General features: G+C 39.8%; 1 protein-coding gene across 5 annotated transcripts in view; it reads left to right on the top strand.

The window, feature by feature from the left end:
• The window catches only part of MICAL3 (microtubule associated monooxygenase, calponin and LIM domain containing 3), a 168,255-nt gene that overhangs the window by 76,093 nt on the left and 74,496 nt on the right, over window positions 1-17,666 (top strand). For 3 of the 5 annotated variants that reach the window (XM_027680762.1, XM_027680765.1, XM_027680763.1), the window contains exons 16-17: window positions 527-700; window positions 17,417-17,603. In XM_027680762.1, coding sequence (XP_027536563.1) covers window positions 527-700; window positions 17,417-17,603 — 361 coding nt within the window. Of the gene's footprint in view, window positions 1-526; window positions 701-1,780; window positions 1,874-7,169; window positions 7,263-9,431; window positions 9,489-11,383; window positions 11,489-14,003; window positions 14,112-16,679; window positions 16,788-17,416; window positions 17,604-17,666 lie in introns of all 5 variants that reach the window. The other 2 variants (XM_027680764.1, XM_027680761.1) reach the window with 2 other exon arrangements.

Here is a 17,666-nt window from a genome sequence, read left to right as displayed (position 1 = left end):
CAGTTCCCTGATGTTCTATTTTAATAGCAATTTGCTATGGTTTGATGAGGACATCAAGAATAAAACTTTCATTTAGTAAAGTCATGCCTTATTGTCAGAAGTCTCATGGACATTTAAACTTTAGCCTAGGTTAGTGCAAAAAGCACTTAACTTTCCAGTAGGCCCCATAAGGCAGGCTTTCAGATTAAATATTTGTAGCCAAATAGGTATAGGTGAGTTAAAATTCAGTGCTTTGACTTCATTGTGAGAAGTTTTGAAGATGGGCCTTTGTTTTATGTCATGGGATTCACAGGGGTGTTTCAACTGTAGCCTCTCTGGTAGGTAAGTGCATCACATATGGTTGAAAAGATAAGTAAAGTTTAGCAGAACATTTGATGACATGCCAAAGGAAATTAAAATGTGAGCTTGCAAGTGCAGGCTGTCAGATTTGTTATCTACAGTGTTAGAAACCCTTCACAGCAAAGGGGTAGAGGGGAAAAGGTGATCCCGTTGTATCTTGTTGAATTTTGATGTCACTGCTTTTTAGGAGGACCTCCCACGGAGCTACAGAGAAGAAAGGCCCACACTGGTGAGCGCCCTGACAGAGAGGAGGATTGATGCTGCCATTGGGAATCAGAACAAAGTCAAGTCTATGGCAACCCAGCTACTGGCCAAGTTCGAAGAGAATGCACCGGTGCCGTCCTCAAGCTTACGGAGACAGGTAAGAGATGGGATAATAACACCTTTATTTTGGAATTGTGGAGGAAAATCAGGAATAATAGCATGCGTTCCTCAGGACTGGATGCTAGTGGTGCTTTTTGATTTCAAAGGAAGTACTTAGAGGAGAGTGAAGGTTACTCAAAGTTTAAAATTTATGAGTATGGGGTGGAGAAGAACTTCCTAAGAAAAGTTTATTTCTTTGTTATTGCCTATATTATGTTATATAATCTCTTTCACAAATATATTACCAGCAATTTAGTTTCTTTTATGACTATTATTGCTCTTTAAAAGCATTCCAGGAATGTTCTACTTTTACACAGTGTAAGAACAATCATTCAATTTCTGATTTGAACATTTTCACGTCAAGTTACATCTGTTTGTTCTTGTGAATTGTGATTAAGGTTTGTACATGTATGTAAGTGCAGCAGATAAATGCCTGGGAGTTTCTTGGCAATCAGGATATTTGTATCGTTCCAACTGAGACTTGCTGGTTATTCAGGATGGAATCTGAACTGCAACTGCAGGGTAGTTGTCTTTGAAGTCAGATTGAGTCACTTCAAGCTCCTGCTGGCAGTGCAGTGTCAGCAGTAGGGTTTAAGTGACAGAGTTCTTGCTCTACTGCATAAGTCCATCTTCACAACTTCTGCCAAGCTCTGTGCTGCCATGGCCACATTGTTTGTGGGACCTGACCTGGCCACTTTAAAGCCAGGTCAAGCTTCTCTATGCTACACTACACATCAGCCTTGGTAGTGTAACATAATCCCAGAAAGGTGATGTTTATTCCACCTTTTACCAATCAAATGTTTCTTCAAGTGCTACATGTTGGCCAGAATACTCAGCCAATGATTTGAAGAAACAGTGAAATTAAAGATAAGGTCCAAAATATGTTAAGTTTCCCATTTTTGCATGTTTTTTTTTCCTTTTTACGTTTTACTTGCTAAATGAATTCTCCCCTACCCTATTTTTTTTCTTGAATGTTTGTCTGTCTTACTCTATATTCCATTCCTGTGGCTTTCTTTGAGTTTCCTTTACTATTTTATCTTTCCTCCTTCGTCCCATTTTCCCTGCAACCTGCATGCAGCAACCTGTCCTGCCTTATCAAGAACGTGTTCACAACCAGCCATCCAGCAGACGAGAGCAAGGCCGTCTTGCTCCCATACCCCAGTGGAAACAGGTAAAGAAACTAATTCTAAGTACAATGCATTGCCTGCACCCAACACCAACTATCACTGTCATGTTTTTAAACCAGTCCTTTTCCAGCACCTTGTCCAAGTCCATTATTTTAAATAATTTAACTTTCAGTGAATAAAGTCAACATCTCCCTTCGGTAATGATGCGTGGTTTAATGTTTCAAAAGGACTTAATCAAATCTTCCCTGCCCTCTTATGATAGTTTCAACTTATCAAGGTTTCAGTGGATGCTGCAGCAGAAATTTTTGCTACAGGATTTCTAGATTCTTCTGTTAGAAAGAAAAATGAAAACATGCAAGCAGTTTTGGCAACACGTGAGGTAAAAGGTGTCATACCATCTATGATTTTAAAGCTCTTCCTTGGTATAAGTAGTAAAATTGGTTATCAGTTTTGCTATTCATATGCTAAATCTTATGTGTTGTGTACTGGCGAGAGATTTTACTGTGGTTTCCCTTTCTTTTATGCCATATGGAGCTTTCCTTGCCAACTTCTCACCCTCATTGCATTGCAGATTCCCATCTTATTGTGAATTCAGTAAATTTCAGGTTTTCTGCCACAGAGGTTTTCAGAATAGGGATCATCAGCAGAAAAATCAGCAGGTATCAAATTTTATTTTCTCTCCCTTGTTTTGGTTCATTGTCATTGCTGGTGCTTTTCTTGCAGCCATAGACTTTCCAAAGTTAAGGCTTGTGACAGAGGATCTTTTTAGGCAGATAGGGATACTTGTCTCACTGGCTTCCTCTGCTTCCACTGTTTCTCTGTGCAAGTGGCCTCCTCATGTTTCTCAGAGTGCTGAGAGGTATTTTTAAGGCAGCCATAATTTGGAGAAATATCTGCTTCTTTCTGGCTGTGGTTTAATCAGAGCATACTTTGGAGTCAAGAGGAAGAAGGTGCCACTGGGTTTGGAAATCCACTGTTCTGCATGAATATGGATTCACGATGATCTTCATGTTTGGGGTGTATTCAACACAATTAATGCTGCATGTCATGACTGGTGTCATGATCTAGAAGGTTTCTCTCCAAGGAAGAAGACCTAAGCCAGGGGAATTATTGTTAGTAGAACTGTCAAGACATTTTGGTTTCCTGACTCAGTGTTTGTTCTTCTACCTTCTGTCTCATCAAAATCTTCTTTATAGGCTAATGAGCACTTTCAGATGGATGCACGTCATCCATGATTGAGGAAAATTTAATTTTTTAAGGCTACTTACCAAGTAAAGAGGAAAAAGAAAAAAACTGATACCAAAAAGCCATACAATATGAAGTCAATTGACGAGCACTGCTTATGTTACCTCCCAAAAAAAGGAAGACTGGATTGCACTGGCTGTTTCTCTCTGTTCAAGCGAATGAAATTTTGTGTTTTAGCACTTGGAAAATATCACATTTGAGCAGTCTTGAGATTCCTATTTGAACCTGCTACTGAAACTTTATGAAGGCTTTATAATCAAGCCTTGATAGTGAAACTGAAGAAGTTCTTACTGTCATCCTTCTGTAATTGGTTAGAAAAAAAGGATGAACTTCTGTTTCTTGCTTTTAATAGGATTTTCTCCTCACCAGAGAGCAGTTTGTTGTTCCTGTTTGTTCTTGTTTTTACCTGCACTACACAATTTAAAAAAAAGACAAAACAAAAGGAAGAAAAAATCCTTCTGCTCTCCTTCAACATTGATAGCATCTCTTTATAGGCAGCAATGTAGGGCATATCTTTAAAAATCTTTTTGTAGCAGTTTTTCTTTTAGAGGACTTAAATTATTTTGTTCAATGCTGGCAATGATTGCCTTGTGTGGATGATTTCCCTTTCAAGATTACACATGGAGATGATCTTTCCTTGATAGGCTTTACTGTGTCAATAGAAGATGATTGATTCTTGGGTCCAGATTTCATGCTGAATTTGCAGTCCTTCTGAAATGGAGAATTGTAAAACTGAGTCTCAAGGATGCAAAAACCCAGCTGACAGAGTCCCTGTTCCAGTTGATAGAGTCCCTGTTCTGAAGGTGCTCGCCTGGAGAAGTGAAGAACATTGGTTACCTTCATTCAAAAGCCATGGACACATATAGAACCATTTATTCTTGACTGATCAGAGATGAGCTGAGGTGGAAAGCCATCCACTGGGCCAAGCAGCCAGCTTTGCCAAGCTTGGACAGCAATCCATCCTGCAGGATATTGCTGCTGGAGCAGCCCCTCGACTGACTGCCCAGACTCCTAATTGTGGTTGCTTACACACAGACTGTGGCAGCGGTGGGACTGCACCTCTTGGTGGTACTGGACTGGCTTTCTGCAGTGACATTGGGTGCTTTAAAGCTGGCCTTAAAGCTATTTCCTGGGCTACAGACTGCCAAGAGGGGAGTTGGTCCTGGGTACCGGTACATGTCACTGGACTTGCTGTACAGGATTAATATTGCTCCTGGCAAGTTCTTTAGGAGGATGTATGTTTGCTAGAAAGAGCTGTTCATGAAGCTGTTGGAAAGCTGTTTCTCTTGTTTGACACAGGAGTTGAGGTTCATGAGCAGAAACTTCTGTTACTGACTGCGTGTAAGATATATCATATAGCAAATGCTTTCTACTGAAGAGTGCTTTGAGGAGGAGGAGCAAAACAGTTCCTATGGGGACAAAGGGTGATGTGTTATTGAGGGAAACCACAGGTTTCTTAGGACATGAAGTTGAGATCCTCGGGGCTCTTTGACAGAAGGGCTATTATGTGATTGACAGGTTTGGTCCTTCCTGTGTTTTGGAATCTGCATTGAAGAGGAAACTATACAGCAAAAGCATAAGAGTGATTGCAAGGGATAAACCAGAGGATATGCTCTGGGTTGGACCCACAGTTTTGATGGGAAATTTGCATCTGCCTTGGGCTACTGCCTGGTAGTGTCTGTCAGATGGATTTCCTTAGCTGTATTTGCCTATCAGTTTAAATCTAGAATCTTGCTTTGCCCTGGTATGAGGTGATTCAATGAACTTGTTAGGCAGAATGCCTCTCTGTGTGTTGTATAGGTGGGGTAGGGGTGGTTGCTACAACAGAATTCCTAGAAGGAATGACATCCTGGCAGAATCTGCTCTGAAGCAGTTTTTGCTTTCATCACAAGACTTTAAAGCGTGTCTCTCTGGGAAAGGCTAAAGAGCAAGTGGGTTAAAAACCTCACCAGTCTGCTCCTCAGCATTTAGTGTGGCCTGCATTCCTTGTGAATTGGATTATGAAGTTTGATTTATTGAGCTACACTTTCAGAATGTTGACCTGTGTTGTCAAAATTCAGTTCATGTTCTTATGAGCACCTCAACAGCAGCTACTAATGCACGAAGATACTGTGAAGTGTATGTGCACAGTGGAAATGTGTGTAATTTTCTTATATGATAGTAAAGAAAAATGTGATTTTCTTATGTGATGGTAATCTCTCCTAAAAAGGCTGAGTTGTATTTTATGGCATGGAGGTTAATCTCCTTAAATGAATGCCTTCTTGTATGAGATCATGTTCTATTGCTTTCTGAGCCATTTTAGCTGCTTTTGGGAAATAGCATCTCATCAGGGATCAGAAAGGCGTTGAAAGCCATATGGTCTATCCAGAAGAGGATGTGACTGGACATGGTACTGGAGACAAGCCTTTTAAACTGAATTTTGTCCCAGACTTCCAGACTCTCAGCTTATGGCCTTCAGCAGTTTTCTGCTATAGTTTCATTGATCTCCTGTCAGCAGCAACTTTTGTGTGTAATACATAAACTTAGATCACTGATGTGTAGAAAGACACTTGTAAGATGGAGATCCTATGTCCTTTGGTGCACATCTTTTCTGCCTTTAGAGATCTGATGCTTATTCTTTTGAGATGATTCCCTGAAGTGTGATAAAGGGCAGTATTACAAACTTTTCAGTAACTTTGTTGGAACTGTTTCTTGAAGATCTGCCATGACAGAGATGACCACAGACAGCAAGAACTGAAATGTCAACAGAAGAGAACTTGCAACACCAATGATTTCTGCAAATACTGCTTTTTAAACTTAAATTTCTTATTTAAATCTGTTGATATATTTTTCCTCTTTCCTACAGTCATCCTTGTCTTTGCATGCTCAGAAATACATCCTACTGGAGGACTGAACATGTATCTCATATACCTATACAGTGTTATATTCTGAGGTCTGCCTTGGAAAAATAAGCAAGTTTGTGAAAATTTTGCCATCTGAAATGCAAACTTAGCCATGGTCAGATGAAAACTCATGAGCAGCTCTGTGATTGAGAATGTTACCATCCTTTCAACTAGAAATCAGTGACTTCACAGATGAGCCTTTTGAAACAACATATGAATATTCTTCATCCACTTCAGTGCAAAGTCATGTGTTTTAGTTTAAGCTGCTTGTAGCATCTGTTTGAAATAGAAGAGTTGATTATTTATTTACTTTTTTTTGCTGAAAGGGAAGAGAACACCCAAACAGATGTTAGTGCCAGCTCAGCTGCAAGGGCAGTAATGAACATCTGTAATTCCTTTAAACCGCATGCAGTTTCTTTGGAGACTCATCTAACAGTGGCTGTGGGGACACAATGTTTTGTTTTTCACAGTGCAACCATTTCCAGATATGCTCTGGTGAGAACTCGAAAGAAAAGGAAATATCAGGCAGAAGATACATTAATAAACAAGAAGTGGTGGAGAAAAGACTGTACATAGTAAGGAGGTACAGCACTAGAAGGGCATGAAATTGAAGACTTTTATGTGCAATTGTGTAATATTCAGACTATTAGATACAGCTACATTTTGGCTATAAACCAGCTGTATTTCTGTTCTGCTAGAATGTAGTACAACTTAACTTAAAAATGGTTTAAAGATGGTTTAATATCTGGAAGTTTAAGAAGAGGTATCTGAAGCTGAGGATAGAATGCTGTGACTTGAATTGTATTACTAATGAACTGCAAACAAGAGTATTTAGGTCAACGGGATGGATATTTTTAAACATTGCAAGGCAAAGCAATAAGTAATTTTTCATGAAGCAAAGAGAGCAGTCCAACTGTGCTGTGTAGAGTTCCAAGTTTTGCCTTTCACTGGTTGTAAGACCTTGAGTCAGAAACTGTTGGTTTAATTGATTGATATAAGTCTGTGTTTGACTGTGATCATGTGGCTCTGCATAAAAAACTTGGGTCTCTAAGCTTCAGATAAACTGTGGCTTTTGGTCATTCGTGAGAGGTGTGAGCTTAGGGTCACAGTCTCTCAGTTCATGTGTTCTGACCTGTCTTACCAAACCAGAGGTAATGTTATCTCCTTTCTACCATTATTATGATTTTTTTTTCTTTTTCTGTTTTAAAAAAAGATGAGGCATAAGGAACGTTCTCGGACCTGCCCCAAAAAAGTGATCATGCTCTCTTCCACTCCATCTTCCTCTCCACCGTATCCCAGGCAGCAGGTGATTCCCTCTGCATGCTCTGTCCCTTCCTCTTCATTGCTGCTTGTACAAGTGACTAGATCAGTTACCAGATATCCCATTTACAAAGAGATTTCCAGTTTTCTTTTTTTTGAGGTGCTGACAGGGCTTTCTCAGCCTCTGAGGTTAGAAACTTAGGGCAGCATTGTCTCACTGGAAACAGGGAGAGGCTCCACTGGAGACTCAGATTTTGCTGTAGGCTAATTTTTAATTACAGTACCCTTTCTTGGTGTTGAGATACAGCAAAGTACAAAAGAAATGTTTGGAGTAATGGAGGGAAAGAAAATGAAACTTTACTCCATCTCCACTCTTTGTTTAAATTTTCGACTGAAAATTTGCCCTTGTATCCATAAAACTTTTTTGGGATTACTTGTATAAAGTACTTTTTTGGGATGTTGTAGTGACCTGCACATGTCCACTGTGGTCCTTCTATTTCCCCCCACACTCAACCTGTTGTCTCACAAGAGTTTGTGTTCAGTCTGTCTGACTTTGAACCTGGAGCAGTGATAGCTGTTTTGAGCCAGTACATAAACATGCATCCAGATATTTGTGCACATGTATTTGTTGTCCTAGTTAAATGTTACCTGAAATCCTTAATGTTTGTGTCTTGTTGTAATTGTCACTGTGCTTCTTTGAGTTGTATTCCTTTTTTAATGTGTGTTTCATTTTCCTACTGCCATAATAAAATCCACTCCTTTCTGATCAATCCTGAACTAATATTGAGGTCATAAAAGGCAGCTGAAGTTCCATTACTTCATATAAAGATTGTACAAATGAATTTCCCCATAGATAGAGGATATTTCTTTGTTGAACACTTGTATGCCCATAAACTCTGTAAAGGCATGTTACCTTTTAGCAGAGTAGACAAGTTTTATTCTTTGGCATAAAGTTTGACTTGCCTTATTGCTGTGATTTCTCAGAGTAATTACATGTTGCACTTTATCTGGTCTAATTATTGTCAGCCTCCAGAACACACATTCTTTGCTGCCTCTGTGGTCTGCATCTGCACAATAGGTCAGGTCTGCTTACTGATCCCATTTGAACCTGTCCTAACAAAAGAGGTGGTTGGTTTTCTGCCACACCGTGGACAGTGTACAGTGCAAGGAAGGATATGGGAACGGGCATCTAGGTAGAATGGGTGGGGAAAGCCCCTTTCATTACCAAAACCTGCATTTCAACTGGAGCGTGACATTATCAGATGATGTCCATAGCTTGCTGCCTTCCTCTTGTCAAAACCCTTTGAGAACTTTGTGGGATATGTTTTATGAAAGAAGAAAGGTTTCCCCCAAGCTTACAAATAGAGAAACTAAGGCAGTTAAATGCTGAGTTTTATTTTCTAATCTATAGCATGGAGATTCATTTTCCGTATAGAGAAATGTGCTTTCAGTCACTAAGGATCTGGCAGCTCTGTATTTTCCTTCCCTTGCCTCTCCAAGTGTTTGTTTGTCCTGTGCCTTTTTGGTTGCCTAGTTCAGTCATGAGAGCCAGCTACTGCTGGGTTCAAGTGTACTTTGATCATTTTGTATATTGTATCCCATAGAAAATTTTTTTGCCTGCCTTCTTGCTCAAAGAAATAATTAAAAGAAAAATCAGTCTTCCTTCTTTTAACTCTCAGGAATTTTTACCCTCTGTGCTACAGAACTGATCTGTTAGACTCAGTTGAGTAGTCTTCTTTTGGAGACGTTCTTTTTTCCTTAGGAATGATTTCTTTTCCTGAAATTATCTTGGCTCAAACCTTATAGCAAGTTCAGACAGATGTGTCCTTGTTACTCTGTCTTTTAAAAACCTCTACCTCTGCACTTCTAATGCATTCATTCTGCCACTTCTTTTAAACTCTTCATTTCCTTCCTTTGAACTAACTTCACAGTATGAGTTATATTGAGTGTCTTTCATTCTTTATTGTACTAATTTCATTGCATTGTGGTACTATATTGTTGTTTATTGGCCTCATATGAATATATAGTTTTAAAAAAAAATTCTCTACAGGAACCAACTTGTTATTGCCAGGTTTAGAATATGCTTAATAAACTGTTCTGCTATTGTTACGGTCTCTCTTCTACCTGCATCTTTAAAAAAAAAATCAGATGAAGTGTGTTTTGATTAGGAGGTTGGTCTGTGATTGTTTTTAAGCTCATAATTTGTTGCCTGCAGAGATTCAGGGAACCTGGTGCCGGCTATCCCGGGGAGCAGAGTCCCAGACAGGAAAGGGTAAAGAGCATGAACAAATGGCATGGACACTGATGACACAAAGCTGTGGTGGATGTGTGCAATGATGACACAAAGCTGTGGTGGATGTGTGCAATACAGAGAGCAAATATACTGGGTAGTGAAACACACTTATCCTAATGCTGCTGTTAACACGCTGGAACTGCTGAGAGTCAATGAGGAGTGATCCTTTCTGTGTGATACCCATGTAAATGCATAACAAGCATTCATCAGCAGTGTGCTATATGCTTTTATTTTGCCTTAGGTCTAGCACTTAAGCTCTTCTCATTCTCCTTTTCCTCTTACACCTCTTTAGTGAAGTATGCTGTGGCTGTAGCAGAACAAGAAGAGTTATGTTTTGTGCTAATTCATGCGAACATGGTTGCATTGTTTTCACTGCTTGCTTTCTGGATGGTTAAACAACTGGCATTCCATCTTGCCTCCTACAGGCCAAAGTAAAACGAAAAATGATGAGGCATTATTTAGTATAGAGACTTTGAAGCCTTCTTAACAATGAAATATTCAACCGTCTGTCTGAATGGCTCAGTATTATACAGAAGCATGGGAAAAGAAAAGATGGGCACTCAAAAGAATCAGTTGATTTGAATTCATATTGACAAATTAATTGACATTCCAGTAAAGGCTTTGAATGAATTAAGTCATAAGTAGTAGCCAGTAATAAAACCGTTGCAACTTTCAGAATGTGTTCTAACAAAAGCCTCTTGTGGGCCGAATGTTTTCTGACAGGCAGTAGAAAATGAATACGCGTGTCTGCAGCGACACAGAAGCCCACAGCTTTGTGATAGGCCCTAGTTTTATTGAAAATGATGAAGTAGGAAGGAGTAGGTGGAACTGAAAGCAGCTTGAAAGTAGAGAGTATTATTAATGCATCTGAATGGGAAAAGTGTTTCTCGTAAACTGAGTGTGAACCCAATTTTCTGTTGTGCCTTAGAAGACAATAAACAATACAGAGCAGTACACTGGCATTCTTGACAGATCAGACCTGAGGTTTCTTGATGCACCTGTTTGTAGCTCCTGGTCCATTTGCTTTTGTACTCTACAAACAAATTATCTGAAGTCTGTGTGATACTGCAAGTGATACTCCTGCTTTATACAGCAGGCCACAAGCCAGGACTTTTTTCCATGTCACCAAGTGCACCACACAACAGTTTAGGAAGATTGATATGAAAGACCAGAATAGCAGAGGTGTCAAATATTGTGCCTAGGGTGTGTTGACATGGTAGTGCAGTAAGAACAAGTAGGACAGTGAAGTTGCAGAAGTAAAACTGACAGCTTCTGTGAGTATTTGGTTTTGCTGTTCTTAGGTTCAACCAGTCAGGCTCATTAAAACATCCCCTCTTTGGCATGTAAAGCATTCATTTTGCATATACCACCATCTTTAGGAAATTAATTCATTCCATTCTTTATGAGAACTGAAGGACATTACCCTAAAAATATGTGACTCTGAGCGCAAAGTCTGAGAAACAAATAAGTACAGGTTTAGATATTTAAAGGAGATCCTTGAGAATGGAGAACTATGGGGAAATAAACTGACAAAGAAGCTCCTCTGTGCATGATAAAGCCACATTTTTAAATTATTTTTTGATGGTAATGCCAGAGAGAGAGGCTATGCGCTTGATTGGTTTTGGCTGCAGCAGGTCCTAGTGGGAGAGTTGTGAATAACAACTAAATCTGCTGTTTTTTCTTGCCCTTGATGGTCAAAATGTAGCACTTCGTTAGGGCAGTAGACACTGGGGGAAAAAGTCTTCACATGAGAGCTCCTCTTGCTGTTCTGCATGTGAATGTCATACCTTTTTGGCTGGCATTTTGGTGTCTCTTCCTTTTGGGGCTTTCTTTTGCTGGTTCGTTTACTTCCTTCCTCCTTCCTCGTCTCACAGAGATCTCCTCGTTTATTTTCTGGTGACCAAGTGCCTGAGAATGTTGAGCAAAGGGCATGTCAGCTGGCTGCCCTCCTGGAGTCCAGACGTGCAGTGAGGCATCAGGTGACGACAGCCCTGCCTATCTGGTGTCCTGTGTCAGTGCGGGATTCTGGGTACAGGTGAAATCTGGGGTCACAGAGAAAAATTCACCAAAATACCATGGCCACTGCTCTTACAGTCATGTGGTTAAAACAAGTCGAGTCTATTTTGTGTAGTGTTTTCATCTGACTTGCCAGTTCTTAGCTGTCTCCTTGCTTGGTGAGTGACAGTGTTTCTGTTCCTCAAAATGCAATATAAAAAATTAAGTAAAAGCAGCCTCTAAACTTCAGCATGTAGATGCTGAAAACCAGCTGGGCTCCAGATCAAATAATCTCACAGTGGTTATTTACCAGTCAGCTGCTCACAGATTTACTTGCTTCTGGAAGCAAGAACATTCACATTTTCCAAGCATTATTCCTGGCTCCGAAGTACTACTTTTGTGTCCATGCTTCCTGCATAGTTATTTCCAATGGTAGAGCTGGCAGCTTGTGTGGGTTTTCTTTGATTCCAGTGTACTCTTCTGTTTTGTTTTGGTTTTGAGCTTAATTTTCTCTCCAGTGTGTTGTCTTTGGGATATGGGAACGTGCCAGTTTGAGCTGGGGTTCTTTAGTTGCTTCCCCTATCTCTGTTTTCAGTTACCTTCAGCAGCATTTGGCAAACTGCAGGGTGCTTTTGAAAAACACCATCTACAATTTTTTTAATTTTCCATAACTTATTGTTTTGAATTAACCATCTAAAATCAAGCTGTCTTCATGAGCTGGAGCATAAGTAGTCCCAGAATGTTTGCTGGTAGGCATAACTTTTCCAAGCCATACTGAAAGGAAATTTATAGCTCCTAGGTCACTTTTCGTTGCTGGGTTTTTTTCGGGGTGCCATCTTTACTGATGATTAAAACCAGTGAAGCTGTTCTCTCAGAAGGAACAGTGACACTTTGGCTAGATTTGTGATTTGGGGACATAGAACAAGATATGAAAGACTGAATGAGAAGACTAGTTTAAATGTAGTGGCACCTATTTCTTAATGAGTGACACAACTGAAGATCTTGGGTGTGATCCACAATGCTCGTGTGCGTTTTCTTATGCAGTTGAAATGATGATACAGAAACGAAGATCTAGACCAAAACATCTTACTCCTGCCTTTTTGTTGCTCTCTGGCGATTTTAAGCTCCTCTTGAGGGTGTAAAAGATTAACAGCATTGCAAAGCAAAGGTAGAAATTATTTTTGAAATTGTCTAATGTCTGTGTTGTGCAGAATTGGAAAGGAGAGAAAATGGAGGGGAGACAGAGAGCACAAAGTAGAGGAAAGGATAAAGTGGGTAGGGCAGAGAGGAAAAAGAGGAAACAGATGTTGGAACACTGCAAGCAGTGATGGATTATGATGTGGGATGTAAGGGAAGAAAACAAGAAAAATAGTTTGGTAAGAGAAAGACAGCTTAGAAAAATAAGACATTTTCCAAGAAGAAATTTGATTAAATGTTGATGATCTTAAGTATGGAAAAATTGTGTATTAACAATTTTATTTTTTTAAATTGGGGAAACTGTGAAAGCCAAGCTCTTTTGCGTTTTGTCCAGTAAATTTAATCTTGAGGTTAGCCTATCCTAAGTGGCTAGAAGTAGATATTTTCATGGGTCATGCAGTTACATGACATTTATTTTTCCTTTTTATTACTAAAAACATAACTTTCTTTTCAAAGACAGTAAATTATTTGAAACTTGTGTATTTTTTATTTCCAGACTATAATTTTTAGAAATGTGTGGTTTCTACCAGTACTGCTGTTGGTCTGATACTTTCAGCTTTTGTTTTTTTCCTATTTGTATGACGTATTTCTTGGGAGAGGGGCATAATAATCCATAGAGATAATGACAAGGGTATATTGGAAGACCAAATTTTGGGTTTATCTGTGAAGAACCCGTTTCAGAAGGATGCAGTTTCTCAGATTGTGATTTTTTCTTTGCCATTTGATAAGCAAGAGCAGCAGATTATTTTATATTGACTCATTCTTTTTTGTGTGATTTTTCTAATCTGCTTACAGTAAATTTAAGGTTGGAAATTTGCTGCTAATTACAGGAAATGCATACAAGCTGATTTCTTTCTCTTCCACCCCCGGGAGAGTAGACTTTTGGTTTATATAGTTAAAATATAGAAGAGGTCTCACATGGCCTGAAAGATGATCTTAGTGCCTTGGGCCAGTAATAGAGAACGATGGGAGATACAGAAGAAGAAGAGGAAATTGATTTGGAATCTTTGCCAGTGGCTTAGTTGGTTGGGTTACAGGAGATTGGACATCTGTGGAAGTAGGTAACTTCTTCCAAATGGTCCTAAATAACTTAAAACCTAATAAAAAGTAAATTAAGAATGACTTACTCTGCCTCGCTAGGGAGAAAGTGAAGATACACTGGATATTTTTCTGCAAGAGTCTTTAAGAAATTGTTCTTGATGGTGGCCAGAAGGCATGAATGTTGTTTTTTTGGGTTTTTATTCATTTTTTTTTCCCTCTGTAGCCATGTGTGATTGTTTTGACTTTCATTTTATTTTTTAGCCTGAGACTGAACCGTCTCGCCGATTCTTTGTTGACCAGTGGGAGCTCTCCCTTAGCCTCCGCTCTTCCAATCGCCCTTCCTCACCTTCATCCGACTCCCTCCGACAGGTAGCCTTGGCCTGGGCTTTGCCAGGTGCATCCAGCTGTGTTTGCTTGCCAAGGACACACCACGAGAGATGGCCAGGCTTGGCAGTGCTTCACCTGCAGAACACAATATCTGTGCATAGCCATGCACAAATGAGAACCCACAGGCAGCCTGTGCCTGGCACAGCTCGGTTCTTGTCAGCCATAAAGCAGTTTGAAGCTAAATATGTTTTAACACTTGGTGTAAATGAAAAGCTTTTGGTACATCTCACTCTCAAACCAGTTTTTATTTGAGCACTGGTAGTCCTTCTGGCTTTGCAGTAAAGCTTTCTGGTTTTGCTTGCTGCTTTTGTTGAGGTTTTGGGCCGAAGGGCAGAATGTGTTTGTGCATATATGGTTAATGAACAGTGTGAAATAAAAAGTACTTTGGCTTTCTGAAAAATCACTGAGAATTTGAACTAGTTGCAGTTGTCATACATGAACAGCAGGAACTTGACCTAAGCTGGAGTGGGTTTTTTTTCCTGCTCTTGAAAGTGCTGCAGAACGTTGTCCATCTTGAAGGCTTTTGACCATGGGAAGAAAGATAAAATGCTTCATTTAAGACCCATTATTAGGCCAGGTGTGATATGTAGGAAAAAAGCAAAATAAATCAGAAACACACAATCCCAAATGAAATATTCAGCCACTAAATTTCTCACTCCAGATAGTCCAAGGTATTGTGAGTTAATACTAACATATTCGCTTTGTAAGCAGAGAACCTCATATGTGATGGTAGAAACTGAAAGATCCTGAAGGATCTGCATTTAAGGTTGAATGAAAGTTTCATATCAAAACTTGATCAGGGGAAACCTGATTCAGCTAAAAACACTTTTCCTGTGGAAATGCTTGATCTATCTTTTAAGAAAAGTTAAAGAGCCTGAAATGTTTCTAGTCCTTTAGAGGAAAACAAAAACTCTTGGTCAAATCTACTGTGATTGCCAGTTAAAGATCAGTGCTGGGGGAAATTTTACAAGTGAGCACCATTTTAATTGCAATACTTGACAAGATACAATATTTGTCATAGAAAGGCAACTCTGCATTTTTGTGTGCACACACTGGCTGAGGAAAAATGTGGAACCTGAAAAATTTTGAAAGACAAATCATTTGTTATTTCTTGCATATAGAAATACTGCAAGTGCTCTGCACTTCGGAATGGAATCGGTAGACAGGTATAAGTTCTTTCTGGGTAGAAATAAATCCTCAGTGACAAAGAGCATAAGGAATTAGAACTGTAGTAACAGCAGCAGTAGTCTCTGGCTGAGCACTCCATTTTCCAAGTCTTTTTCCCCAAAGAAGTACCCATTCTGTGGCAAGATTCAGTTGTTGTGATGCTTCCTGCTGTTCTCATGTCTGAACATGCGAAGTCTTAAACATTCCTAAAAGACTAATAACCACACATATTAAATTGGCTATTAGTTGTGGGAAATAACTAGTGTGCTTCAAGCAAGTTGTGCTATACAAGTAAAGGGGGGGTTTGAGATACAACTATAGTCCTTTTATTATGCTTGGTATTTTACACTTGCTAGAAGCTGGAGTGTCTCTCTGATCCTGTATTAGCTGAGTCTCCAACTAGAAACGTTTCCTATTCCGGAAAAGGAAAGTTGCTTGGTGTGCTCCTTGCTGCTCCGAGTCAAATGCGTGGCGTTTGCAGTGTGATTGAGCTAACATGGATGTAACCACATCATTTTCTTAACCGTGTCATTATTGCCAACGGTTGTGTTTCCTGTGAAAAACACTTCCTCCGCTCCTGCAGTGATTGAACTTGGCTTGCAGACACTCATTTTGTACCATCTAAGGTAACAGCCAACTTGCCTAGATTGCTCGGAATACTGGAGGGGTTTAGGTATCCAAAGTTACGCAGTCAGTCAGTACCCATGATGGAGAAAAGCCAAGTCATAAAGCCGTATTCACAGTTGAACAAGTATGTGTTCCAGATGTATGCAGGTATGGCTTTAATGCATTGGATGAGGCTCTTTCGTCTTTTTCCATATACACCATTTTTAGCATTGGAAGAATGAATGTTTTTTGAATCACTGTGAGTTCCTTAATTAAGGACTTCTCCCTGCTCTGTGAATGCTCTGTAAATGAATTCTTCCCAGTTGCTAAGCATATAAATACACTGCTGCAATCAGTGTGACATGTCTTCTAAAAGATCTTTGTTTCTGATGCCAATTTTACCTGGAACCTAAAATCTTAACCTATATTTAGCCTCATCTTTTAGGAGTGTCTATTATCAGGTTTCCGGGTGCAAAATACCCTACAAGTGAAAACAAGACCTGGTCCCTTCATCATCATAGTATTTCTGGAACATTTAGACAATTGCAAAATGCAGGTCTCCCTGTCCGTTCTTACAGGTGATCCTGGACTGGACTGGTGATTTCTGATGGCTTTGCTATAACTACTTGTCACTTCATATTGTCCACTGTCTTGGCATGATTTGACCTCTCTGCACTTTTTCACCACCTAACCTATCATCATTTTAGTTATTTTTTTTAATTTGATTTCTTTTTTCTTTTCCCACTTCACTATTGTTTTATCCAACCCATCTGGTAGAAGTACATAAAGATGTACACAGGCGGAGTGAGCTCATTGGCTGAGCAGATAGCCAATCAGCTTCAAAGGAAAGAGCAACCCAAAACCCTTCTAGACAAGAAGGAACTGGTAAGACCATGTGCCGAAGGTGATGCGTGTTTGTGATTAGATGTCCTGTAGATCTGAAGTATTGTGAGTGTCCAGTTGTTACACCACTGATGGAATCTGTCGTAGCTTTGTGAAAGACTTTGTTTCCCTTTCTCCATCCACCCTCACTCTTGTCCTCATTTTCTTTGCCAAATATTTTAATCTAATCTCAGCGTCCAAGGATTGGGCAAAATTAGTTGAGAAACTGTCCGTAATACTTTTGCTTACTTCTGCTGCGTTCTGGAGGAGATACTGATTTTGATAATGTGGGTTTAAGAATTGCTGGTTTGAAGGTTTTTTTAGTGGTTTTGGCTTTCCATCATATATGCCTTCTAAAGTGATTTATTTTAAGGTCATCATTAATAATACTGGTGTCCACTCATCCACCCAGAGCTTATTTTACTCCTGATTATATGTAGGCATGGCATCCTAGGACCCTTTTTCCTGGACAATAAGGTTAGTTTTTGGTGTCCTGGTTAAAACTGCGAATTATGTCCAAGAACTGCAGCATATAGGTGCTCCTGTATCCACATAAATGAAGAGAAGATGGGACGGTGTGATCCCGGTGAGGCCGGACACACGTGGATTTAGCCATCCCTGTTTCTGTCTAGGGCTCACTCAAAAAGGAGTTCCCCCAAAACCTGGGAGGCAGCGACGTCTGTTACTTCTGCCGCAAGCGGGTCTACGTGATGGAGAGGCTCAGTGCTGAGGGCAAGTTCTTCCACCGCAGCTGCTTCAAGTGCGAGTACTGTGCGACCACCCTGCGCTTGTCGTCCTACGCCTACGACATCGAAGATGGTAAGAGAAGTTGCTTTTCTGCCAGAATTCTCTTACCTGTCCTGGATTGTCTGTTGAGTGATT

The sequence above is a fragment of the Neopelma chrysocephalum genome, unplaced genomic scaffold (assembly GCF_003984885.1).
Source record: "Neopelma chrysocephalum unplaced genomic scaffold, ASM398488v2 Primary Assembly neopelma1_59, whole genome shotgun sequence".
Classification (NCBI taxonomy): Eukaryota; Metazoa; Chordata; class Aves; order Passeriformes; family Pipridae; genus Neopelma; species Neopelma chrysocephalum.
The sequence above is the reverse complement of the archived record's forward strand: the minus strand, read 5'-3'. Positions and strand labels throughout refer to the sequence as shown.